Source organism: Chenopodium album, chromosome 18 (genome assembly GCF_948465745.1).
Source record: "Chenopodium album chromosome 18, dcCheAlbu1.1, whole genome shotgun sequence".
Lineage (NCBI taxonomy): Eukaryota > Viridiplantae > Streptophyta > Magnoliopsida > Caryophyllales > Amaranthaceae > Chenopodium > Chenopodium album.
In genome coordinates this window covers 3,525,699-3,550,641 of record NC_137851.1, presented here as the reverse complement: position 1 = coordinate 3,550,641, position 24,943 = coordinate 3,525,699, and the positions used below count along the sequence as shown (strand labels likewise).

The window sequence follows — 24,943 nt, the reverse complement described above, 5'->3', positions numbered from 1 at the left end:
GTGTAATGACTAATGAAACATGAAAGGTCCACCAAATGCACATTGATTTCATGTGAGGCAAGAAAACCGCCCACGGTATGCATTAAGAGTGTCCTAGCTAGCTTAATTGTTGAATTTGCGTATATACGTAGAATATACCAAGTGTAACAATAACTTGGAATCTTGTCAAAGGTCAAAGGAGTTTTGGTAAAGATCAACCATTCTTGCTAGGTTCCAAATTAAAGGTGCATACTTTAGTTTGGAGTAATAGTTTGTTTTATATATACGGTTATTGGTAAATTATCAAAATGACAATGATTTTATACAAGGAGAATAATTTTTCAAGAAAATTTTACAATCATATTCATACTTGTAGATAATAACAAAATTTTCTTTTCATATAAAAAAAATTAAGCTTACCCGTGAGATTTTTGTAAATTTAGAATAAGCTTACTATTATCATTAAAGTTATTGCATTTATTAAAAAAATAATTGCACTTGCACCTATATTTTGTTGTTATTAACACAATTTAATCTTTCTACCATATGAAATTGTTTTATGAAATTGTTCTGTAATATGTATGTAGGAGCTGAGGGACTAGGAAATTAGGTTAATTTGGTCCAAATCCACAAATGAAATTATAATATATGGTTGGTGGTCAAACACTAAAAGGTTTGTAATTGAGAGGAATGGGATTTGGCACCCTTCCTTCACATCAAAGAAATTCCATTTGAGCTATCTCAAGAAAGAGAGATAAGTATATTAACACTCGTAAAATGGATACTCCGTTAATCTAGTTAAAGTACATACTCTATAATACTTGACTTTCAATTGATTGTATGGTGATTGAAATTATGTACTATATGTAGTATTCGAGTACTTGATTTTTTTTGTCGTATATACTAAATAAATAAATGAGTAATTTTTCTAAATGATAAGTTGTTAAATGCAAAAAAAAAAAAAAAAAAAAAAAAAAAAAAAAAAAAAAAAACCTATATATACATAAATCTTCTCTTCTTGATAAAATTTTGATGAATATATTGGTATAAATTCAAAAAAAAAAAAAAATTCAACATCTAAATGTTTACACCACCTAACTCAACTCCCTCATTTAGAAAAAGAAAAAGGAAAAGGGGAAAGAAAAAAGAAGAGAGTGCTGGGAAATGTTAAGTGCGCGAAAACCCAATAAAAAGCCTAGCGTGGTGGGCTATCTCCCTCAAACTAATACGAAGTTAAAGGGATAAAGTATTTGGGAGTTTACTTATTTGTTTGGAAAATCTTGAAAGAGAAAACAGTATAATTTAAATTCCCTACTTCTCTTTTGATTATAATGTATATTCCCTACTTCTCTTTTGATTAGATAAAGTTACGGAGTATATTTTAAAATTATATGCTAAGATAAATTTAACAAGATTATGTATGATTACATTGCAAAAGATGATTAAGAAAATACGGAGTAAATTTATTTTTGATCACTTATTTTGGATCAGATAGCAAAGAAAATATAATATGTGTTCTACCCTTTTTTTTTTTTTTTTAAAGATAAGGTGAAAGACCCTAATCAAACATCAATACTCATGATTTTCTTGATCTAATATTTTTGAACCAAACTAATACGATAAGAGTATATGAAAACAAAATTACATGTGTTATACAATTATATGTGTATATCATAAAGTACAAATTATATACAGGGGAGTACAAGTATTGACTTTTTTTTTTAATTAAATTAAATGCTTTATTTTATTTATTTTGTTGGCTGTCCAACTAGTCAAATGGGAAGAGTAGATTTTAATCCATACCAATCATAATAGAATTGTACATACATACACCAAATAAAAAACTTGTAAGCGAGTTAAAGGTAAAATTAAGCAGACTCACATACAAGTATTAATTTTCCTGTACTGGTATATATAAATACAGTTCCTTCAAATTACATTAATTCATTATCTCCCCATTATTTCATCACCATTCAACAATCCATCGACCGACACCTTCTTCCTCCAGGAGAGAGAAAGAGGGATATCAGATTCACCCAATTGCTTCTCTCAGGTCTTCTAATCTCATCCCTTTTTTTAATTGTTTACCCTTCTAATTAATTAAGCAATTTTATGTTGTTGTTGTTGTTCTTAATCATGTTGCTGGATCTCTGGGTTTCTTTTAATTTTGCTAAATTTTTGTGGGTTTTAGACCCTTGAAACGAAATGGGCAATGCTAAGATTTGTGATTTAGTTTGTGGGGTTTTTGTCTGTAATCAATTTTTTTATGATTTCTGTAAGTTTGGTGTGTTTGATCTTGTGGGTTGTTATAGGAACTGTTTTTTTAGCTTGAATTGGCTAATATCGGTAGATTAACTATAGACGGAATTCGATCTCGGGTCTTGGGTATCAATCCTCATGTCTTTGGTCTTATTGGGAATGGCCGAGTGGGTCTATAACCTCAATTTGGCATTGATTTTGATCCTAAGAGATATAAATTGGTTAGGGGATTTGGTCAAATCAAGTCAAAATCTATAGATTTCTTTTCTTATCACATTCAAATTCCGAAGATTTGCTTTTTTTTAATTTTTTTTTAATTAGTATTTGCTGTTGTTAATTTGATTAGTCTACATTGCAATTTTGTTTGATGATGTGCTTTAGGAATATATAATTGCAGACTTGTGTTATTATGTCTTGGATTTTTTTTTTGCATTTTATACAACTAGAAAACAGATTAGAATGAATCATGTTTACGCGATTTATCTTATAAGGTATGCTGCCTCAGCTATCTGCTTAATGTTTAGGAAACTGTTTTTGAGTAAGCTCTAAACATATTTGCAGTTTGTGTTTAGTCTGAGTGAGCAAATAGAGATTGCTGGACTCGTTTGGAAGAATCAAACAAAGGCAGATTTAGGCAGAAGAGTATGTTTTTATAAACTTATATATGTAAGGAGATATGATACGAGTACTTTTTTGGGGTAAACTAGGGGGGTAGAAGTGGTGGAGTTTTCAATTGGAGGAAGGGAGAATGCTGAGTGAATAATTGGATTAATTTGGTCAGCTCAAGTGAGTATGGATTTTAGAAAGTAAGGACCATGAAGGAAGGCTTGTGATTTAAAGAGCTCGGAATTGTATTCTATAAGGATTCTGACATTTTACCATGACTTATGACTTGTGTAGGCCGCCTGTAGGGTGTCTTTGGGATATGATCGAACTGGCATTGATAGGAAAGTATGTAATCCAGTCTGTCCAACTTGTAGGATGCACGTATAAAACTTTGCCACCATGATAAATTGATAATCATATCTTACTGTTACTCGGGTGCCATTTACAAAGCTATCAGTTTCAGTCAGGAAAGAAAGTATCAAATTTAAGCTGCCTGTTTCCCTACTCCTTGTTCAGGAAGGCCTGTACTATCTGTCACTTCACCTCCAGTCAGGAAAGGAGATATCAAAATTTGTGGAAAACTTGTTGTGAAGTTTTGACTTTCTGTAGAAATTTAGAATGCAATACTTAATTCATAGGAGTCTCATAGTTCTTTCAATGTGCTCAAATATATTCTTCTGGTTTTGTACATTAGCACATAGATTTATTTTTGATACTTGATGCTTATATTGCTTAATGTATGGAGCTCATCCCTGACGTTGTCTTTGTTCATAACAGTGTTAAATGTATGCCCTGCTTCATTGTTTCATATGTTTATATATGATTAGGTTTTGATTTCAAATCATACAAGGAAAGCAATTTAGTGATTCAAGATGAAGGCTTTGATTCTTGTTGGAGGTTTTGGAACTAGGCTGAGGCCATTGACACTCAGTGTCCCTAAGCCTCTTGTTGATTTCGCTAACAAGCCAATGATCATGCATCAGGTTTGTAATCTTCTCTATAATGAATTCATGTTTTTGGGATTTGATGTTTGTCTATGATTTGTGACACCTTGAAGAATATGTTGATTCTTATGTCATGTCACAATTAAGACTTCAGAATTATAATGCCAAATTGTCCAAATATCTTGAATTTGGAACTTGGTGTTATTTGATCTATGTGCAAGTAAGAATTGTAAAAGCATTCTTGCTGTGAAAGACTAGTTTTTTCTCATATATACTTTCTGCAATTATGTTCAGATTGAAGCTCTGAAGGCTGTTGGAGTTACTGAAGTGGTTTTGGCTATCAATTACCAACCTGAGGTGAATTTCTTGTGCTATGAAGTATGAACTTTAGTTGCACTTGCTGCTATAGTGCCAAGTATTAACACAAATATTTATTCTGTGCCTTCGACAGGTGATGTTAAACTTCTTGAAAGACTTTGAGGCTAAGCTTGGGATCACAATTACCTGCTCCCAAGAGACTGAACCTTTGGGTACTGCTGGTCCTTTAGCTTTGGCTAGGGACAAACTGGTTGATGAATCGGGTGAGCCATTTTTTGTGCTTAACAGCGATGTTATAAGTGAATACCCGCTAAAAGCAATGATTGAGTTCCACAAAAGTCATGGAGGAGAGGCTTCGATTATGGTGACAAAGGTACTTTAATTAGACTGCCCTCTCTCTTCATTTTCCGATAACCATTATTGTGCGATCTTTTTGTCAAATCTTTAATGTTCTTGTAATCTGACAGGTTGATGAACCATCAAAGTATGGGGTTGTAGTAATGGAGGAATCAACTGGGAAGGTAGAGAAGTTTGTTGAAAAACCCAAAATCTTTGTGGGAAACAAGATTAATGCTGGAATTTACCTATTGAACCCATCTGTCCTTGACAAGATTGAACTAAGACCCACTTCAATTGAAAAAGAGGTCTTCCCCAAAATTGCATCTGAGAATAAGCTCTTTGCTATGGTTCTACCTGGTTTTTGGATGGACATTGGACAACCAAGAGATTATATTACTGGCTTGAGGCTATACCTTGACTCGCTGAGAAAGAATTCATCACCGAAACTTGCCAGTGGCTCACATATTGTTGGTAATGTCTTGGTTGATGAAAGCGCAAAAATTGGAGAGGGATGTCTCATTGGACCAGATGTAGCAATTGGACCTGGCTGTGTGATAGAATCTGGTGTTAGACTTTCTCGCTGCACAATTATGCGAGGGGTTCGGGTCAAAAAACATGCTTGCATCTCCAGCAGCATCATCGGATGGCACTCAACAGTTGGGCAGTGGGCTCGAGTAGAGAATATGACTGTTCTTGGAGAAGATGTTCATGTCTGTGATGAGATTTACAGCAATGGCGGAGTTGTTTTGCCCCACAAGGAGATCAAAACTAGCATTTTGAAGCCGGAGATAGTAATGTGATTCAGATAGCTCTCGACAAGGTAGATTATTCTCAGGAAGTTGTAATTTAATTCTATTCATGTCCTCTGTTGTATAATTGCATTTTGTTAAGAGTGAGTTTTGGCAAATTTTCCAATGAGCATCCCTATGTGAAGTGTGTATGTTAATTGTTAATCATTTATCTCACTAGCCCTGTGCCCTTGCTCCCAAGTTGTGTACATAGGAAAATAATTGTATTTCTTTGGATTTTTCTGTGGTTCATCTCATTGATTTTTTGTTGTAATCTTTCAATAATACATTCTTGATTTCAAGCACTTAGAACATGTTCAATATCAGGATCTATCCTATTTTTTTGCGTCTATTTCGAGTTTTCCAACTCTCCTTGTATTCAAATTTCCTTGGAATTGCAAATTAAATTTTTGAGCAGTGTACCTTCCACTTCCATGCACAACCAAACTCTACTTATTCAAAATAATTGATGTGTTAGGTAGTGGTGGAACCACAATTTTGCCCATCAGGGATTCAGGGTGGCCCGATTCTATATACTAGTAACATTTCATCACTAGTGTTTTTATTTTCAACTTTTTATAGGTCTTGTCAATATTAGGAGTACAAAGTAAGTTTTAATCAGTAAAATAAGACGAAAATAAAAATCTCAAAACAATGCTATGATCATGAAACCTTTATAAGCAGGAGTTTCATTGAGTATGATATGATTTGGTACTACAAAAAGCATGGGGCAATACATTAGCTAATAAGTAATGCGTAAGTCTTTTGAGGACAGGCTACTAAAAGTGGAAAATATAAATGGTGCTTAAAACTCTATTTAAAGTTCATTCTCCATTTTTCATGTGTGGCCAAATTTGCTGTGAAAGTGTCCTACCATGTGAAATGGCAACCAATTCCTCCTATTATTATACTACGTACTATTATTACTGTGATTGGTTGATCCCTAAGCTAAGTCTTTTTTTTCCATGCATCTCAACGTGAAGATGTCAGAACAAAAAATAATAAATAAAAACTTGTGATAATATTTAGTCTCCAAAATTTTAATTAGTACTGAATAAACCATTGATTGATTTTTAGATTTTAATAATACGTAGTTAGTCAAATTTTGATACGAATTATACAATTTACTTGAATTACTTCCAAACACAAATCTAAGAAATCTAACACATTTTTGAACACTTTATTTGTTGTTTTTTTTTTTTTTTTTTTTTTTTTTTTTTTTTTTGACAAAGACTTTTGGAGTAGTTGTATACTTGTATTTGTACACTAGGTTAAATCACGTGCAATGCACGGATGTTGAATAATTATAATAAAAATATAAGGAGTAATAATTATACAAAAAATAAATAAATCGTTTGACCAATTATAAAAACGCATGAAATATATTAAAACACTGCAAACATATAATAAAAAATATTTATATATGTAATAGTTATATAGTGCAAGTTGATATTTTAGGAAGTTTACTTTAGAATTATACTTCCTCCGTTTTCTTTTACTTGCAACACACCTTTTAGGCACGTAGTTTTAGGAGATGATTAGTGAGGGTAAACGAGCGATTTCATCAATATAATTTTTACACGAAGATTAGAATAGGGTTAAGTATCATTTGTAAAAATTATAATGAATAATTTATCCGTTTACATTATATAAATCCGACTTCAAAACACGTGCCACAAGGCTGTTTTGCAAGTAAAAAGAAACGGAGGAAGTATAAAATAAAAGTCATAATCTAGATGCAAAACAATAATTTATTTTTAGAAAGTAATTTTGACGGGAATTTTTTTTATAATATATTGCCAAGTGTCTTCTTAGATTCGCTTTTAATAGTATGTAATTGATGATTACTACATTAGTTATGTTTGGAAGATTTGGCCAATTGGTCCTTCCAAAAGCCAATCAAGCTTCTTAGGAATCTTAAACAATTTGTAGAATATTCCCTTTGATGCTAGCCCCCTCCCCTTCTTTTTTTTTTTTTCAGTAGATGCAAACAGCTAGATTATTTATTAATGGCTATTGGCTAGCCTTCCCTAAAAACACAAGGGAAAAATATAAAAAAAATAAAAAAGATATTAAACTCTAAAATCTTTCAAATTATCACACTTTAACAACCATCCATTAATCTCTCTTTCAGCTTTTTAACAACCTTTAAGCACTCAGTATTCAATACGGGTGATATCCACTATTCAATTTACACTTACAGTTACAAATTCAAAATTTTAATTAAATATAACACATATTTTTTATGTGCATCAGTTTAACCAGATTAAGTTTTAGGAAATGAGTTGGATGGTGTAGTATACTCATATTGTGTAAGTGAGGTTTGTTTGGAAAATAACAATCATACGGAGTAGAATAGAGATACTCGTAATAGAAAGTAAGGGATATGAGAGGAAAAAAAAATAATAAAAGGGTGGAGACCATATGAGGAGTGAAATATAATTAAGAAAAATATAAGAGAAGAAGTTAAAAAAAAAAAAAAAAAAATGTAATACACTTAGAAAAATTGAAGGGAGTACATATGTATACACATGATGACCTGTTTAAATTTGTGTACACTTAGTCCTTAGGTTGTAGATCAAACTCCGATATTGATTTCCTTAGTTAATAATTCAATTGAAAGGTACAATTTGCCATAATTTTTACACACTTTGAATATTACTGCACTTATATTACGCGGTAACTTTTATTTATATTGAACTTTTAGAATGACTTTACAATTGTTGTACTAATATTTATACATTCGATTCATTAAAAAGTTTATATTATAAATTTTACTATGTGTAATAAATAATTAGAGATATTAATGGTTGAATTCTTACATTAATAAATATATCGGTTAAACCAATGCATTTATTTTTAAGGTGAATTTGTTAAAAAAATAAAAAAATATAAAAAAAAAACTTTTAAACTGCTCCATTTTGCGAAAAAAACCCTTTTAAATATCGTAAAAGAAAACCCAAAGTTGGAATTTTTTGTTGAAGACAACCTGATACAACTAATTCACTTAATTAACCTCTAACTCTCACCAAACCACTTAATAATTAAATTAATATATAAATTAAAAACAATTAACAAAAACCGCCACTCCATCACCAGCAAGCCACCCCTCCCTATCCCCTTCCCCATGTCGAGCCGTCGCTTTGAACCCCCTACCCCCAGCGACCCACCTCCACCGTCGGCCAAACCCTTCCCTTTCCCCCTTAGGGCCTGCTCCCTTCAACTTAATTTCAGTTCAGCTCTTAATTTCCTTCTCTCATAAAAAATTTAATTCAGCTCGAATCAGTTCAGTTCAGTTCAATAAGTGTGAATAGGCCCTTACTCCCATTGCAACCCTCATCCCCCTAAACTCTTCCTAGCAAAATGCCCAAAAAAAACCCACATAGAGAAGATGAGGAAGCGATGACCTCCATGTCTGGAACTATGTAGCCTTTGTCGTGTTTATCGATACGTTTCATTGTTGGTGTGTATGTCTTCGTCTTCTTATCGTTGTTGTCCGCCATTGACAAACAATGAGAAATTGGGAAAGTTGATTTTTCTTTTTTTTTTTTTCCTATTTGAAAAACAGTGATTCTGGTAGAGGAGAGGGGTGGATGGTCGCAGCGAGGTAAGAGGGAAAGGGGGAGAGGGGGGGGGGGGGGGAGTTGGCCGACGGTGTAATTAGGTTGCCGGGGGTAAGGGGTTCAAGGTAACGGCTCAGTTGGAGGCTGCCAAGGGAGGGGGATAGGGCGAGAGTGGTTGGCTGGTGGTGGAGTGGTGGTTTTTGTTATTTGTTTTTAATTTATATATTTATTTAATTATTAAGTGGTTAAGTGAGAGTTAGAGAATAATTAGAAGAAATTAGAGGTTAATTAAGTGAATTAGTGGTACTAGGTTGTCTTTGACAAAAAAAAATTTAACTTCGGGTTTTCCTTTACGGTAAAACATTTTAAAAGTTTTTTTTTTTTTTTCGCAAAATGGGGTATTTAAAAGGTTTTTTTTGACAAAGTTTCCTTTTTTTTTTTAATTGAGTGAGCATTAAAATTATGAAATGACCATTTCACCCTCTATCCACCGATCAACTCACTCGTAGCTTCTTAAACCCTAAACCTCTTCATTTCATTCATCCCCATCATTTCCCTAAACCCCTTAAACCCTAAATCCTCTCTCTTTCTCCAAAGCTCAACAATGGCGTTCTCTGCAATTCTTCGAAGATCTGCAAACAAGGCGGCTCCTCTTGCTTCTCGTCTCATCGGAGCTCAGAAGAACTTCCAATCTTCTGCCGCCGTCGTCTCCGCCGTCAAACGCGCTTCTCTCTCTCCTCAGTTCCTTCGGTCTGCTGCTTGCTATCCCACCCGCCATTTCTCTTCCAGTGTCGCCACCAAATCTTCGTCGTCTAACAACAAGCTTCTGGATGTCCTTCAGAGCGAAATCAGTGTTGTTGAGGAGTCAGAGGAGCACGATAAGGTCCTCTTATTACTTCTCTCTCTATGATTTGATTTTGTAAAATTTTGCGTTTGTGATTTTTGATTTTTCTGGGTTACTTTCGAATTTCTGTGAATTGGGTTTATTTTTTATTGTTCTGCATACCTAGGTAATTAGGTAAATTGACTTTGGGTTTTCTTTAGTTCATCTTTTCTTTGCCAATTAATTGGCTTGATTTGTCCAGATTTATGTTATTCGAACTTTTTTATGCTATTTAATGTTATTGGATTTCAATTTCTGCCATATATGTGCGGTTAATTTAATATTGATGCTAACCAAGTGATCAAGTGACAACAACACGCTACGATTTCGTATTGAAATGTTGAATTTTATGGTTGTGAATTGTAATTGTAAGTTGAAGTGGTAGGAAGGTTATTCAGAATGCATTGAACTTTGGCTAATTTATAATATCGTTTTTGCAATGCATAATTGTGTATATAGATTTATACTGGAAAATGTTCAACATCCTTGACCAAGTGATGTCAAATGTAGCTTATATATAGTGCTGAAGGTAGCATGTATTGTAATTCTTGTGCACTATCCTCTGATTCGATCCTGATGTTGTATTTTACAATTCATACATTTGCAGACTGTAGAGGTTCCCAAAGGCTTCCCTTTTGAAATCGAGGACAATGTGGGAGAGCAGACTGTGACCCTAACAAGACAGTATGAGGGCGAGACCATTTCAGTCGAAGTATCCATGCCCAGCCTTGTAACTGGTGAGGAAGATGAGGACGAGGACCAAGATGACGAGGATGAAAAAGACGAAACAAGCACCCAGTCTAGTGTTCCGCTTCTTGTAACTGTTACCAAGAAGGATGGATCGTCTTTGGAATTTGATTGCATTGCGTATCCAGATGAAATTTCAATCAACAGTCTCTCGCTTAAAAATCCTGATACTGAAGATCAGCTTGCATACGAGGGTCCTGATTTTCTGTAAGTTGTTATTCATGCTCTACAATTTAGTTATAATGTGTTGAGCATTATATATGAGGTTCTGTATCTCTAACTTGTGCATTTATTCTTGTTTTACCAAAAAAAAAAAAAAAAAAAAAAAAAAAAAAAAAAAAAACCTTGTGCATTTACTCAACTTTTCCTTTTTTTTTCTTAGTGATTTGGATGAAAATCTGCAAAAGGCCTTCCACAAATATTTGGAGATCAGGGGTATCAAGCCAAGCACCACAAACTTTTTGCACGAGTACATGATTGAGAAGGATAACAAAGAGTATCTGAGGTGGCTCAAGGACGTGAAGAAATTTGTTGAGGCATAGGCTTGTTTACTGGGCTTCTATGGCAGGAAATTGACCAAAAACTGTTCCACAATCAAGATTTTGATGGTAGTTACAAAATTGTTCTTGCTGCTCATAATTTTTATACGCATAATGTAAGAACAAGCTTATTGAACGTATATTTTTGAGACAATTTGCTCCATTTCAGTTGTTTAAGCCAAACTTGTAGGATGTTCTATGGCCTTGTTACTTCCTCAGTCCTTAGTTGCATTTTTTTGTTCTACTGGTGGAATTAGTTTCCAGTATTTGAGGCTTCAGGAAGTTTGTGGTGTGTATATCCAACAAATCAACAATAAGTGATTCTTAAATATGGTTGCTCTACTGCTTTCGCTACCATATGATGTTCTGAGTCCTGATTTCCTGAAACTCACTTTTATATGCGTGTGGTTATGGGGAAATCAACTTTCATATTGGCAGGATCCAATTCTAAGAACATTAAAAACCATGTTTGTAATGAATGTGTCATACTCCATACTATCAGCTGAACTTTAAATACTAGTATATTCTTCACAAACTCATTGTATTGGTAGTTCTCCTTGTAGACCGGAATTTGCTGCCATCAAGCAACAGATTGTCTTGCTTGGTGTATGAACGAATATTTTTCCTTTCCTTTTGAGACAGCAGTTGCATCAAGATGTTATTGCAACATCAATATACCAATTCCATTTTGCATTTATAGTGCCCATGCATAAAATAATAAACTTTGTAGGTAAATAATAACTGGCTGTATCAAACAAGTTCAAGATAAGATAATTTTGCGCGTAAATAAATGAAAACCTTTTTCAACTAGGTAATGTTTATTTTAATAAGGACACAATAAATAGCCTCTACAATAGTCTCAACTACATGGAGATGGGTCAGAAGTAGAAACTACGAAATACATAGACTACCCAAAAGGCAGCGGGAGAGAGGACAAGAAAAATGCAGATCCTTTTCCCCCACACAAACTGCACTACTATGGGGGGTCTCTACGGAACAACAATAATGTGTTAAATAAAATTTTAGAGTTTTTATGACACAATTGGAAGATCCTTGTGGGTATATACCATGCCTTTGTCACCGTCAACGATTTGCCCACTTCCCTTGAGAATCCTGCATAAGGGACAATAAGCTCCAGTCAGCAGTGATAACATTTCAATTTAAATTAACAGCAGGAAGTGCAAAACTGGAGGTCTGTTCGTTTAGTATAGATCATAGGAATATAGAATCAGCAGTATTAATGCCATTTTCATGTGCACATTACTGTTCAACTTCGACAGATACAGCCCTTGGATAATGTACATCAGTAGAACAATAAGTTTTGATACCTACACCAATTCTCATAGCATAACATTAACAACATAAACACCAAAAGCAAAGCAAATTAGATACTATAACCTAATCGATGATGTGCTATAAGACATGCAATACCATCAAAGCCATTTTAATCTTAAGAATTATTTCTGAATCTTAGATAACATTGTACCAAGCTATTGGGAATTTTGGCATGAACATACCATCTTGTGGTCAATAGCCCCTCCACTCCAACTGGACCTCGAGCATGAATCCTACTTGTACTAATCCCAACCTGTTGGAGATTAAAATATTGTGACATGAGATTTATTGAAGTGCAATAATATTTTTTACTAATTCAAAGAGTGTTTTGAGAATATACCTCGGCACCTAGCCCAAAACGAGCCCCATCACAGAATCTCGTACTTGCATTGTGAAATACAGCAGCACTGAAAGTTTACATAAAAAGCCACGATGAAAAATATGTAATAACAACCAATCGTTCAAGCATGTTTTTATGTGTTAATTCTTACGGGAAAAGTATCAAAATGCTCTAATTTTGTTAGATATATATCTAGGGCTGCTATGATAATTAAGATAAAATGCAAGGAATTAAGCACATAAGTATTTGGCACATAATTCTCAGCTTTGAACAAATATGATGTCCTTACCTATCTACTTTCAGCAAAAAAGCTTCCGCAACTTTCTGATCCTCTGCTACAATGCAATCGGTATGTGCACTGAAAACCCACAATGCAAAAGAGATTATGGTCCAGATTCAGGATCACCTGCCATTCTTAGAAGATTGAACTGAGTTATGAAAAACACAGTTGAGAAACTACCTTCCATGTTGATTAATATGTTCAATGGCAGCATGGACATTATCCACTATTTCCACTGTACAAGCTGGAGAGTTGTACTCCTTATGGAATGTTTGAGTAGCTGGAATATTCAGCTCCTGTAAGGCACTGATTCTTGGTCCCCCAAACAAATCAACACCTGCAACATACACCAGTGTGTAAGTTCTGACTCATGTAAGAAGTACGAAGTAATTAGAATGACTGACGATGCATACCTTCGGATCTAAGATCACGAACAAGCTCGTTCAAGCCTCCATTCTGTAGCAGATCCTTGTGTACAAGGAGCGTTTCCTAGAAGATGATAACAAAGCATGCCAAAAAGAATTATGAAGTTAAAGCTGAGATTCATTGCAACAAGATGTAGAGAAACTCATAGAATGGGAGATTTACCATTGCATTGCATGCAGCTGGGTAGTCCATCTTTGCATCCAAAACAACCCGCTTTGCCATATCCATATTAGCAGATTTGTCAACATAGACATGACAAATTCCATCTAAGAAGATAACCATGAAGATTGATCAGTAATAACATCTGGCGTCCTTCTAAGTAATAGGTCCTAGTAGAGTAGTAGATACCTAGGTTCACATGATTCTAAGTTAAGAATTAACTTACCAGCATGCCCAAGCACAGGAATTTTCGTTGACTCTTTAATCTGAGAAACAAGTTTATTGCTGCCTCTTGGAATGACAAGATCAATGACGTCATCAAGCTGCAGCAGCAGTAAATGTTTTTTAGTACTGATAATCAAAGCTACCCCAAAATAATTTTGGAACATATAAATGGTTATTTACCTTGAGCAAATCAGGAATCTCCTCTCTCGTGGTGACTAGACCAATTAGTTTCTCACCAACATTGCCCGGTAGAGCACCAGTAATAACCTGAAATTGAAAAAAAAAATTCTGTAATATCTGAGATATTTGGCAGTTGCCTTTAAACTTTTAACAACTAATAATAAAACAAATTTAGCTTGAAAGAAAAAATAAAGAGACATCAAGAGAGGAGAAAGGAGGGAGGGGTATAAACCTTGTGTAAGATAGCATTTGATCTCTTTGCCTCCTTTCCACCCTTCAAAAGAAGCCCGTTTCCACTCCGCACGGCTAATGAAGCTATCTGCAATATAGGTTTGGAAAGGAGAAGGGATGGTTAGTGAATTAAAAAGGAATTACCATGCCACGTAAAACCAGATCACCATCTGAGCTATTACATTACAGTCTAATAAATATAAGATCCAACAGATTTCCATGTTTAATCTTGTGTGTTTTAAGAGAAACAATCTACAATATCGTGCATTGAAAAATGTTGCAGAGTTTTTTAATTTGGAAAAAAAAAAGGCAGTGACAGATAATTAAGAGTTGCATGTTTCTGAAAATGTCATTACATCAGATTCAATCAATAACAACCAAAATTAAGTATATGAATTTTGCTGTGGTGACAATGTCTTGGGAGTTGAAAGTCCCTATTACCAATCAAAAATTGTAGGCATTATATTAGTATTAGAAAGGGAAAATTCACATTTATCTAAATAATATATCACATTCTAAAATATAATGTGACCATAATTCAAAGGCTAAACGCACCAAATCAAAATCCACTTGTCACCTGAACAAGATGATCAGAAAATTTTGGTACATAATCTACCTTCAAAGAATGTTTTCCAACATTGCTTGGCTAAGAACACACAAACTCAAGCGCAGCAACACTTATTGCTTATTGGTCACATATTTTGTCCATAAGAGAATATGTACCCTAAGGACAACACCCTTTTTCTGCCATCAACTATACTAATTTGGCCTGCTTAGTAATGCACTGCACTCCAAGCCGTATGGATATTGCCATGAGATTCTAGGTCCACAATAAAGTTCAAGTCTACAATTACAGCTTCATCAAGAATAATTAAAATCAGCTATTGACATTAACAGAAAACAAGAACATTAAGCTCTCCTTCCAATTGGAGATGCAATTCTAAAGTAGCTTACTAACTTCTGGACATTAGAATGTGGTTGGACCAGTTGAAACTTGTCAACTCCCCTTTCAGAACTTCATCTTTAAAAAGCCACTGAAATACATAAATGAGCTTTCTACTCAACAGTCTCGAAAATGATAATTTAAGTCATATTGATATTCTTTATAAACACGATGTACGGCTCAACATTCATGTCAACGATCAGCCACTACATTGCACTCAAATTATCAACGAGAACGAGGGATTCTACTCATTTAACCCTCAATCGATAGCAGAGAATACAACTTTCCACGAGCCCTGAAAATCAAACCAAAATCCTCGTGGTAGTGCCACCAATTTTCTACTCATGGATATAATAGTTAATCCTTCCCTCTTCTAACTTGGTCATTTCCCTTCTCATGCCATGAAAATCATACAGCAGGTCGCAGGACATTTCTATGTTCCAGAAAATTGTCACATTACCTATGTTAATCAATTAAATTTACCTCAGCCATCTATCACAATTTGGCCACTGCAGCAAGTGCTGGCACTTCAACTTGTATAATATGCAGATTTTTCATAGCTTGGCTGAGTGCAAGACCTATACACCTCTCCCATATCCAACACTAGTATTCGTTGCTCAATAACATAACTTCTAGAACAACTTGCTGAAAACATGAGCTTTCTCAAACAAGACAAACATCCAATTGGCTACATCGGTCCTATATCAATAATCTAGAGATGTCACGTCAGGTAGGTCTGTCATTTATACAGGTGAATCGGACAAAATTGATTGATATGCCTCATCTACTCACCAGACCCATCAGATAAATATAACATCACAATCTAAGTAACTGTGTTTTGAGGCACAACTGCACAAGACCTTGCTAGCTTATGTCGAGAGTCGCAGCTATCATTCCCCAAATTGAGAAAACACCTTATTTAGTTTGGGCAAAGTCAAAGCACCTTTTTCTATTTCAAGAGAATCTTAAAAGTACTAAACAAATGATGAGACTAATATATGGGTCAAAAGTTCTCTTATAGGAAACTTGAAGACACCAAAGGAGATGTGATAATTTTAGCAACGAATTGTTATGTCTGATGAAGATATGCAATCACTATACATGATTTTGCAGTACGACTTTAAAATATGCTACATAATGATCTATCACATAAGAAAGTTGGAAATTCTCTATGCAGTGGCTCATAAATGGCCTTTGTTATTTCATTCCATGCTACAAACTGACATCAATTGCTATTGCTCTCGCTTTCTCATTATATGCCAAGCCCCAAGCTAAACAAGAATTAGAAACCAAAATACTTTTTTTTTTTAATGACTGACAGGAAAGGGGGGAAAACAACATTATCAGTGCAAAGCTAATATAAGCATTGCAACTTTACAAGGCATTATACTAAGAACATTAATCAAAATGATACAAACCTGAACTAAAGCATCAGGACGAGACTCGAAAACAATCAGGAGAACACCCAATGGACATGATGTCTTCTCCAAGACAAGCCCGTCTGCAATCTGAAAGGTAGTCATGAGAAAGCAAACACATCAGTATATTTTGCTGCGATAAAATTGATTTTTATCCTAAGAGCACAAACTTCAGGTTACTATAGATGTATCTTTAATACTAACAATCTAGCACTACAAAAACAAGTACTTCTTGTGTAAATACAGCCTTGTGCACATAAAACAACATTCAATGCTCAATGTAGATGAATAAAGACACACAACACGAGCATATATGCAAAATTGAAAATTAATCCAATCATCATTTTGAGCATTTTGTCGTACCTTCATTAATTTGATGTATTAATAATTACAAGTAGATATAACATGAGGATCCACTAGGCTAAGGGGTTAAGCAGGAGAAGCAGTCATATGCATGGCTTTGATATGTAAAACAACATTTTAAGATCAAAACAAAAATTCTAAAAGTATTTCGTTTTGAAGTGGAGGAACATTACTCAAGAAAAATACACAGTAGACAACCAAATACTTGATATCAGATTGTCCACAAATATGTTATCTGTCCTAAGAGCATTACACAAAATATAGATAAAAGGTATGTATCAAAACCTCTCATACCTCAGTTTTCTTTAAAATTCGACCAATAGGCTCCTCCATATCAGCAAGGACACGAATTGATTTGGCAAGACTAGAAATCTGCATATGCAAAAAGCACATGATGAAAAAACTACCAGAAAAGAAGTGTGTGCAGAAACACAAATGAATTGAGGACAGACAGTGATATAGTAGATTAGTAGACATGACAAGCCCAAACAGGCCAATCAGATCAATATATAATGCAGTATCTTGCCTTGCCAGGCTTCAAAGCTAACCGATCCACCAACGATCTATCATACCCAGCTTGTTGAGCAGCAGCAATGTCAGCATCATTTTCAGTCTTGATCAGTTCTTCATTGTCTTCCAGGGCTTCAGCTATGTCAAGAAGAATCATTTTCCGTTCATGTGTAGACAGTGCCTGTAATTGAAATATTAATTTCACTTGAAAATAAATAACTTCCCAAAGTTGGGACAAATACTAACCAATGTCCTGAAATTAACAACAATTGATGAGACAAAATACCTGAAGCCTCCTTGAACACTCTCTAGCAGAAACTGCCATCTCGCGTGCACCGGTTTCCTTAGCTGGAGCCCATAAATGAGCATCCTTGTGAAATAGAGTGCCAACACATTGGCCTTTGATTACTTTGAGGATGTTGTCTGTTGCCTTGCCACTTTCAAAGAAATTACAGAAAACAATCAGGTCAAGGGACTTAATAGGAAATCAAGAATATCTTTCATTGTTGGTGTGGAATTGATAGGCCGTCGTCGAGCCTACCAAAGATAAAAACCTAACTTGGTCTCTCTAATGGGTAGAAAGGGCAAGTAAGGGTCGATCCCACAAGGACTAAGGGGAGCACTAACAAATATTGATTTGTGATAAGCTAAGACAAGTCTTTTTGGGTTTTGAGTTATAAAGAAAAAAACTACAAACAATAATATAAAAAGGATCTTGGGAAGGTATCCACCAATTAAGTCATTCACAAACTACAATTTAACATACAAAACATAGCAATTGGGAATAAATTAGGGGAAGTCATCTAAGGCACCCAACTACTCTCTCAAGCTAGAGGGATTACTTGAATCATGAATACAACCTACTCTCGTGGTTACAAAGCATAAAGCAAGTGTTAAAGCATAATCACGATGACATAAACATTCCCTTGACTGGAAATTCCTATTCTCATGGCATTTCAAGTTAATTAAGCATAATGGAGCTAACTCAAGTTCATCTCTCGATCCTTCGTTGAGAAAGCTTAGATAAATAGTTCTAGCAATGGCCACTTACAAGAACTAACAATGAAACCACTTAAGCTCAACTAATTAACATCCCTCATTAGCTAAATCAACACATGCATACAAGTATTTGTGAATTCATCAATGGTTTCAACCATCCCAAGTAAATAAACTACTCACAAAACATTATAAATTGCAAAAGCTAAGGAATTAACAACTAAGAGCATGAAATCAAACACTAAATTAACATAAACAAGTAATTAAACTAGAAAATATGCAAAAATAAGTAATTAAAGCAATAAAATAAGAGAGAGAGTAAGAAATTCTCATTGATATTGCAAGAAATAATCAAATCTTCAAGTCTCCTTCCTTCAATTCTTCATATTCCAAGCTTTCAACAAGTTTTTCCCACTTTCTCTCTCTAGAAAATGAGAGTTTCTCTCTCTAAAAACCCTAACCTAAGCTAAAATTACACTAAGAAGCTCTCCCTTTTACAATCGGAGCTAAGAAGGTATTTATATTACCCCAAATAGAAAGGACGGAGAAAACGAGAAAAACGACCCGTCTACAGGTCGGCACGGACGTGCCAAAGGTTGCACGGACGTGCAGACCTGTTAAAATACGAGCAGTAGCTACTGCCTGACCTTGCACGGACGTGCTTCATTTGGCACGGACGTGCAGGGACCTGCACGGACGTGCCACTTATTGGCACGGACGTGCAGCCCTTTTCTGGCGAAACAGCTTATTTTCGGAAGGTCATAACTTCTTCGTTACTCATCGGAATAAGGCATGTGACCAGTCGTTGGAAAGCTCTCGAGATGAACTTTATTCTCCAATTTGAATCACTTCAAAATGTTAAGTAGAACAAAAGTTAGAGTCAGTTGAAGTTGACCCTTGTGCAAACAATCCTTCAAAGCTTTCCATTTCTCTTTAAGGCACTCATCCTTCTTCCTCCATTGCTCTATCAACCAAGCTTGCCCTTCTCCTTGTTCACTCATGATTGATCACATCCATATATGGTGCTAAAAATAGCTACATTACATCAAAAACACAAACAACCCATGAAGCATGGATGGTACAAAATTTGTATAAAAATAGGATAAATAATGAACTTTGATGTCGAATAATCACGAAAACAAGGTTCAAAAGTACCCTAAAATCGTACCAAATAACAAGTTATCAGGAATCCTTAATAACATACAAACTATGTTCTTATGATATAGTATATAACAGACACTCTGCAATTAATCAATATTTTACACATGTAAATTCATCCCTTCCCATTATCTGACTACAGGAAAACAATTTCTTACAGAACCATTATAAAACATTATTATTTTTCATCTCCAACGAAGACCATAGTATTATTAAACATAAAACTGTACAGAAGTGGACTAATACAAATGTTACAGTGACTGCTTTTTACTTCCTTTTTTTTTTTTTTTTTTTAATATCATATAGCAGGTTTAGGCAGTGTATTTCTGAGTAGGTCTTCAATGCCCTTAGCCATCATAAACAGAACTACAAAAGCTGGGTGAGGAGCACTTATGTTGCACTATTGCAAGTAAATACAATTCACCACAGAAAGGTTATATGTATGGAACATGAGCACAATTCAGATTCCAAAGTACTGTACCATGAATCAACAGTCAAAACATCAACTATACTATGGAATATACAGAAACAAGCTTTTCTAAGAAGAAAGCACCTAAACTACTAAATGAATCAACAATGACACATTAATAAAAAAAAGTCAGAGATCAGGGGCCATCAGACATCCAAAGGAAAATCACATAGAGCCATACCTAGCTATAATTACGGGAATTCCGGCAATGGCGGCATGAACAGCAGCTTTAACTTTGGCTGTCATACCCCCTCTGCCCAATCTAGACTTATCTCCAAAAGTGATTTCAGTCTGATGCTTCTCTTTAATATAAGTGTGGATAAGCTTCGATTGTGGATCACTTGGTGGACCACTATAAAGACCATCCACATCACTCAACAAAATGAGGAGATCTGCCTTTAGTTCCAAAGCAAGCAAAGCTGCTAAACTATCATTGTCCCAGAATATACCAGATGAATCCTGCTCAAAGTGCTTACAATTAGAATAATGAAAGGCTGCAGAACAAACCATTAGTTTAAATTAAATAAATAAATATTCCTTCTAGTATGTTCTGGATACTGCTCAAACTACACTACATACTCAGGTTAAAGAAATTAAAAGTGTAGGAAAAAATTGACTATCAGGTCTGCGGTATGTCTTAGGAGTTTCAGCAATGACCCAGAGATATGGCAAAACAAATTTCTCAAAGTAAATCCCAGTTAGCTTTAAAGTGAGTATTCAAAATGATATTACTTGTTTTGAGCTATCCTGGTCACGCGATACTTTTACCTTGTTTATTATACAACCCTGGTTAAAAGAAGAGAAAAAAACCATCAATGAAAATTAACTAATTAAACAGTACATACCTCATAAGGAGCTTTCCTGGTACTTACTGCATCATTTTCATTCAATATGGGTATAACTTTTGAATCCAATAACTGATTTACAGTTTCTGAAAGTTGTGATCTAAAATTTGGATCCCTAAAGTCATTATCCGTAACAAGTAGTTGGGCAGAAGTCAGATCCAACTGCAAAAGACATTCTCTCTGCAATCAGCATATGATAACAAATGCCAACTAAAGAAAGGCAGCTAATTCCACAATCATGACAGATATTTAGTTACACAAATTTTGACCTGGCTAAATAATGCGTCATAGAGAGCCATGAGACCATTCTGCCCAACAGCAGCACATGCTTTCCCGTCAAGTTCAGCTTGCGGTTTTTGGAGATCAGCAAAACTGCAATATTAATAAATACCTTCAGATTACCAAGTGATAATTCATCTTCCGTGGATTATTATTAACAAAAAGAAAGAAAAACAAAAGGGTTAGAAACAGATTTTCAGTTTGTACAATGCAATGCTAACATCAAGCATAGGAAATTATACAAGAGTATTCGTGCCCACAAAAATTTGGATACACAACTTCTAGGCAATGACAAGCTTTACAGAGAAAGAAAATCACAAACCTGCTGTTTACCAACTTTCTGAACCGAAGTCTCTGACGACCAGCACTGACAGCACCTGAACTCACCAAAATGACTTCATATCCATCAAGGTTTAACTCCTTGATCTGCATCATAAAAATGTGAATTAAGATTGAGTAAGCTCCACCAGATACAAGAAAGGTGAAAGAACTTATGGATACTCAACCAGAGTAAAATTTGAAAAGGATAGAAGTTCCTTCACCTGCTCACAAAGTGCACCTAGTCTTCCAAGTGCCATTCTCCCATCATCACTTCTAGTAACAACAGCAGTTCCAACCTGTTGGTATCAAGAGACAAGACCAAAATATTAAAATTAGGCAGGAGAAAAAACTTAGAGCCTGTTTGAAGGAAGGGGGGTAGAAGCTTGGAACATATCACTTGACAGACAAATTTAAAGTAGAATTTAAGCAAGAATTTCTCTTCCCCTACTTTTGTGGATAAAATTCAAATCTTTATTTAACAAATATAGCAGAAAGAGATCATCAATACTTAATAATCCAATAACCATCATCTACTGATCCTCTGAAGCGTGGTGCAATAAATCGAGTTACAGAATATTTCCTGATTTATTAGTAGTTAAACTAAACTCAAATTCTAGCTCCATGATTATCATATTGCTTTCTTACATAGTTCAGGTTAGCTGCCACCTCTCTTACTTCAATTTCTCCATTGTTTATTGAACAACTCCATTAACTAGAAGTAGTTAAATAACTTAAATTAGCAAAGGCCACAATTCATGTCAATTAAGTTACATAATTTCATTTTCTTTATGATCCATCTGTAGTACCACACTAAAAGGTAATTTATCCTCAACAAATGTATAATATACAGAGAATTATTAAATTTGATTATGGTATTCAATGATTGGTTTAAAAATGATCTCAAACAAGGTGTGGCCTATTAAAATGGAACGGGAGGATTAATTTCGGTAATTTTATCTTCCTTACCCTTTGTCTTCTTCTTTTACCATTGCCTAAGACCATGAAAAAAAAATCAGGAAAATGTGGGGCCCAACAGTGACACACTACACAAGGATTCCGAGACTCGTAAACGAGTGATTACAGAAAGTTGCTACCTTTATTTCCACCACATATCACTTATATAAATGCTCTTTTCAAAGTTATGATTTCTGTTTTTTTTTTTTAATTAATAATTAATTTTTATAAAAAAAAAAATAGAAAGAAAAAGGCTAGTTCATCAACCACACATCACATCGTATCACACAATTACTCCTTGACAGGTCAAATCACTGAAATTAAGAATATCCATAACTTAATCTCATTTATATGCATGCAGCATTTTTTTTAGTGTCAATAACTCAATTTCGTTGATTTTTATACCATCTCAGTAGCTAAATCTTTGTATACTCCTTCTTTAGGATGTATGTAACCAGAAAATCAACTCAGGTACGACTCAAAAATGCTGAAAACTCCATTTAAAGATTTTTTTTAATTTAAAATATTTTAACATTTTTGGAAATATAAAATGAACCAAAAAACAGTTTTCCGCCAATAAAAATGCCAATAAATTCATGAACAATCAGAATATTAAGATTAAAGCGTATATAGAGATCTTAACACCGTAAAAATGAATTATAAATTAAACGAAAATGAGCATATTTCGTAATAAAAATTGATAAAAAAAAAAAATAGCCAAATTTAGTCAATGACAATGCGAAATTGCCAATAAACCCTTTTTGCAATCAAAATAAAGAGATTGAAAATATGGTAAAAAACCACAGTGAATCAGCACACAATGAAAACATTGACAAATTGAATAATCAGAAAAGAATGAAAAGCGTCGTTAAAAACAAGAATTAGCATGAAATAGAATGAATTGAATTGAATCGAATAGAAAAAAATGCAAAGAAATAGACCTTAACGACGACACGCTTGACATCCCTGACGAAGACTCTGGAAGCGTCCATTAGAAATAGCAGAGGTTGAAGATGAAATCGGAGTGAGTGGAGTCCCGAATCGGGATGGAGGTGACGAGGCGACTGGGTAAAACAAACCAGCTGATATGGTGGAGAGAGATAGGGGCAGAAAGGAGATGTATGTGATACAAATGCTTAAGTTGTAGCCCACTTTATATAAACCTCTCGTGTAAATCTCCAAAACCCTCAGGTTTTTTTTTTTTATTATTATTATTTTAAGGGTTTTTTTTTTTAATTTTTATTATTGTTTTTTTTTTTTTTAAAGTAAAAGTGTAAAACTATCAAAATTAATTTGTTTTTTTTAGACAGACATAAATTTGGTGATTGAGAAGCAGTAAAATAAATGTATAATAATATGAATACAGGTCTGTTGTCTTCGGCTTAATTTTTTTAGTTCCTAATTTCTTTCTTTTATAAAGAGGTTTCGATCCGATGGAGCCTTTCTCCTTATCAACCAAAAATTAAAAAAATATAAAAATACTAAATGCCCTTTCGTTTTTGTTTCTTATTAAGTGTAATATGCATAATTTTGACTATTTACACATTTACATACCACCTTTGACTTAATTTTTTGTAATATTATATACGAATAAAATGTTACGAGTAGTATTATATAAAATCATGTTGGATTAATTACTCAAAAAAATCATGTTGGATTAATGATAGTATATATTTCTATAACATCAAACTTTTGTTACTTTTATTTACTAATTGACAATTACCACTCAAACATATCAAAGTGGTGTATTTATTTTTTTGAGGCAAATGGTATATTTATTTAAAAATACGGGATGTATAATATAAATTTCATTTAACATTAGGGTTATCTTTTTTAAACTATTCAAAATGTAGATAATTACCATTAACCATTATCTATCTTCATTAAATATCTTTTTTATACCTGATTTTACATAAAAGTAAGTATTGTAATTTATTCTCTAGGTGGTAAACTATTATTGGTGATTGTTGAAATGGTAATTGTGAAAGTATAAAAAAGGGTGACGTGGGCTAATGGTAGAGGAGAGTGTAGGGTAAGACTAATGAGGGTGGTCGTATGTGATTAAAGTTAAGAGAGAAAATGACAAAGTCTAAATGTCTAATGGTAGGATCCGTGTGATACGGGTATATCTTTCCCGGCCACATGGAATTTCCAAGTGTGGGTCCCTTTTTTCTTTAACAGTAACACTGCAGTTTTAGGTATTTTTTAGATTGGTTTATATTTTGGTTAATCGTCATATTCTCGTAACTAGGAACGCCTTTTGTGAGAGTTATAACCTAACTAGTGCACTCTTCCATGAGGACTATTACGCAAGTTAAGATAATTTTCACATTTTTACTTTAATCTTTTTCCCCAAAAATAAAAATTAAAAAAACGAAAAAAAAATGGAGCATTTTCATAAAATAATTATTCTCCTTAATCGCAATTATTTAAGTATTATTTTCTTAAACTTAGCCTGTTTGGTTGATTGAGGTAATTGAATTTAATATAAATCATCTTACCCTATGTAAACAATATCTATCATTTTAAAGTATAACTTGATTATA

At 34.1% G+C, this 24,943-nt stretch overlaps 3 protein-coding genes across 4 annotated transcripts; 2 read left to right on the top strand and 1 right to left on the bottom strand.

Moving 5' to 3' along the window:
• Nucleotides 1-1,886: 1,886 nt before the first annotated feature.
• Nucleotides 1,887-5,535, top strand: LOC145591193 (mannose-1-phosphate guanylyltransferase 1). The gene is made up of 5 exons (XM_081647593.1): nucleotides 1,887-2,032; nucleotides 3,672-3,827; nucleotides 4,083-4,145; nucleotides 4,240-4,479; nucleotides 4,574-5,535. The coding sequence occupies exons 2-5, from the start codon at nucleotides 3,717-3,719 to the stop codon at nucleotides 5,243-5,245; spliced, it is 1,086 nt and encodes a 361-aa protein (XP_081503719.1). The 5' UTR covers nucleotides 1,887-2,032; nucleotides 3,672-3,716; the 3' UTR covers nucleotides 5,246-5,535.
• A 3,746-nt stretch (nucleotides 5,536-9,281) lies between these two features.
• Nucleotides 9,282-11,325, top strand: LOC145592731 (uncharacterized protein At2g39795, mitochondrial-like). The gene is made up of 3 exons (XM_081649239.1): nucleotides 9,282-9,679; nucleotides 10,287-10,633; nucleotides 10,809-11,325. The coding sequence occupies exons 1-3, from the start codon at nucleotides 9,401-9,403 to the stop codon at nucleotides 10,966-10,968; spliced, it is 786 nt and encodes a 261-aa protein (XP_081505365.1). The 5' UTR covers nucleotides 9,282-9,400; the 3' UTR covers nucleotides 10,969-11,325.
• Nucleotides 11,326-11,739: 414 nt separating this feature from the next.
• LOC145591192 (delta-1-pyrroline-5-carboxylate synthase-like) lies at nucleotides 11,740-23,527 on the bottom strand. Of its 2 annotated transcripts, XM_081647591.1 has the most exons (21): nucleotides 23,339-23,527; nucleotides 21,665-21,739; nucleotides 21,445-21,548; nucleotides 21,113-21,215; nucleotides 20,871-21,005; nucleotides 20,767-20,784; nucleotides 20,180-20,457; nucleotides 17,662-17,812; nucleotides 17,392-17,556; nucleotides 17,160-17,237; nucleotides 16,503-16,592; nucleotides 14,143-14,229; nucleotides 13,911-13,997; nucleotides 13,732-13,828; nucleotides 13,509-13,612; nucleotides 13,334-13,409; nucleotides 13,101-13,257; nucleotides 12,930-12,998; nucleotides 12,641-12,707; nucleotides 12,483-12,553; nucleotides 11,740-12,078 (listed from the first exon to the last, which is right to left on the bottom strand). In XM_081647591.1, exons 1-21 carry the CDS (start codon nucleotides 23,387-23,389, stop codon nucleotides 11,997-11,999), a joined length of 2,145 nt encoding a protein of 714 aa, XP_081503717.1. In that variant the 5' UTR covers nucleotides 23,390-23,527; the 3' UTR covers nucleotides 11,740-11,996. The 2 variants fall into 2 exon arrangements, with proteins under 2 accessions (XP_081503717.1, XP_081503718.1); XM_081647592.1 differs by lacking the exon at nucleotides 20,767-20,784 and having other exon boundaries at nucleotides 20,844-21,005; nucleotides 23,339-23,515.
• Between the last annotated feature and the right edge of the window lie 1,416 nt (nucleotides 23,528-24,943).

Coding starts and splice junctions, on each gene's coding strand:
- LOC145591193 (XM_081647593.1), top strand. CDS start 3,717: ATGAAGGCTTTGATTCTTGTTGGAGGTTTTGGAACTAGGCTGAGGCCA. Junction 3,828..4,082: donor AGCCAATGATCATGCATCAG/GTTTGTAATCTT, acceptor AATTATGTTCAG/ATTGAAGCTCTGAAGGCTGT. Junction 4,146..4,239: donor CTATCAATTACCAACCTGAG/GTGAATTTCTTG, acceptor TGCCTTCGACAG/GTGATGTTAAACTTCTTGAA.
- LOC145592731 (XM_081649239.1), top strand. CDS start 9,401: ATGGCGTTCTCTGCAATTCTTCGAAGATCTGCAAACAAGGCGGCTCCT. Junction 9,680..10,286: donor AGTCAGAGGAGCACGATAAG/GTCCTCTTATTA, acceptor ATACATTTGCAG/ACTGTAGAGGTTCCCAAAGG. Junction 10,634..10,808: donor TACGAGGGTCCTGATTTTCT/GTAAGTTGTTAT, acceptor TTTTTTTCTTAG/TGATTTGGATGAAAATCTGC.
- LOC145591192 (XM_081647592.1), bottom strand. CDS start 23,389: ATGGACGCTTCCAGAGTCTTCGTCAGGGATGTCAAGCGTGTCGTCGTT. Junction 21,216..21,444: donor AGAAAGTTGGTAAACAGCAG/GTTTGTGATTTT, acceptor TTAATATTGCAG/TTTTGCTGATCTCCAAAAAC. Junction 17,813..20,179: donor ATTCCCGTAATTATAGCTAG/GTATGGCTCTAT, acceptor TTTCTTTGAAAG/TGGCAAGGCAACAGACAACA.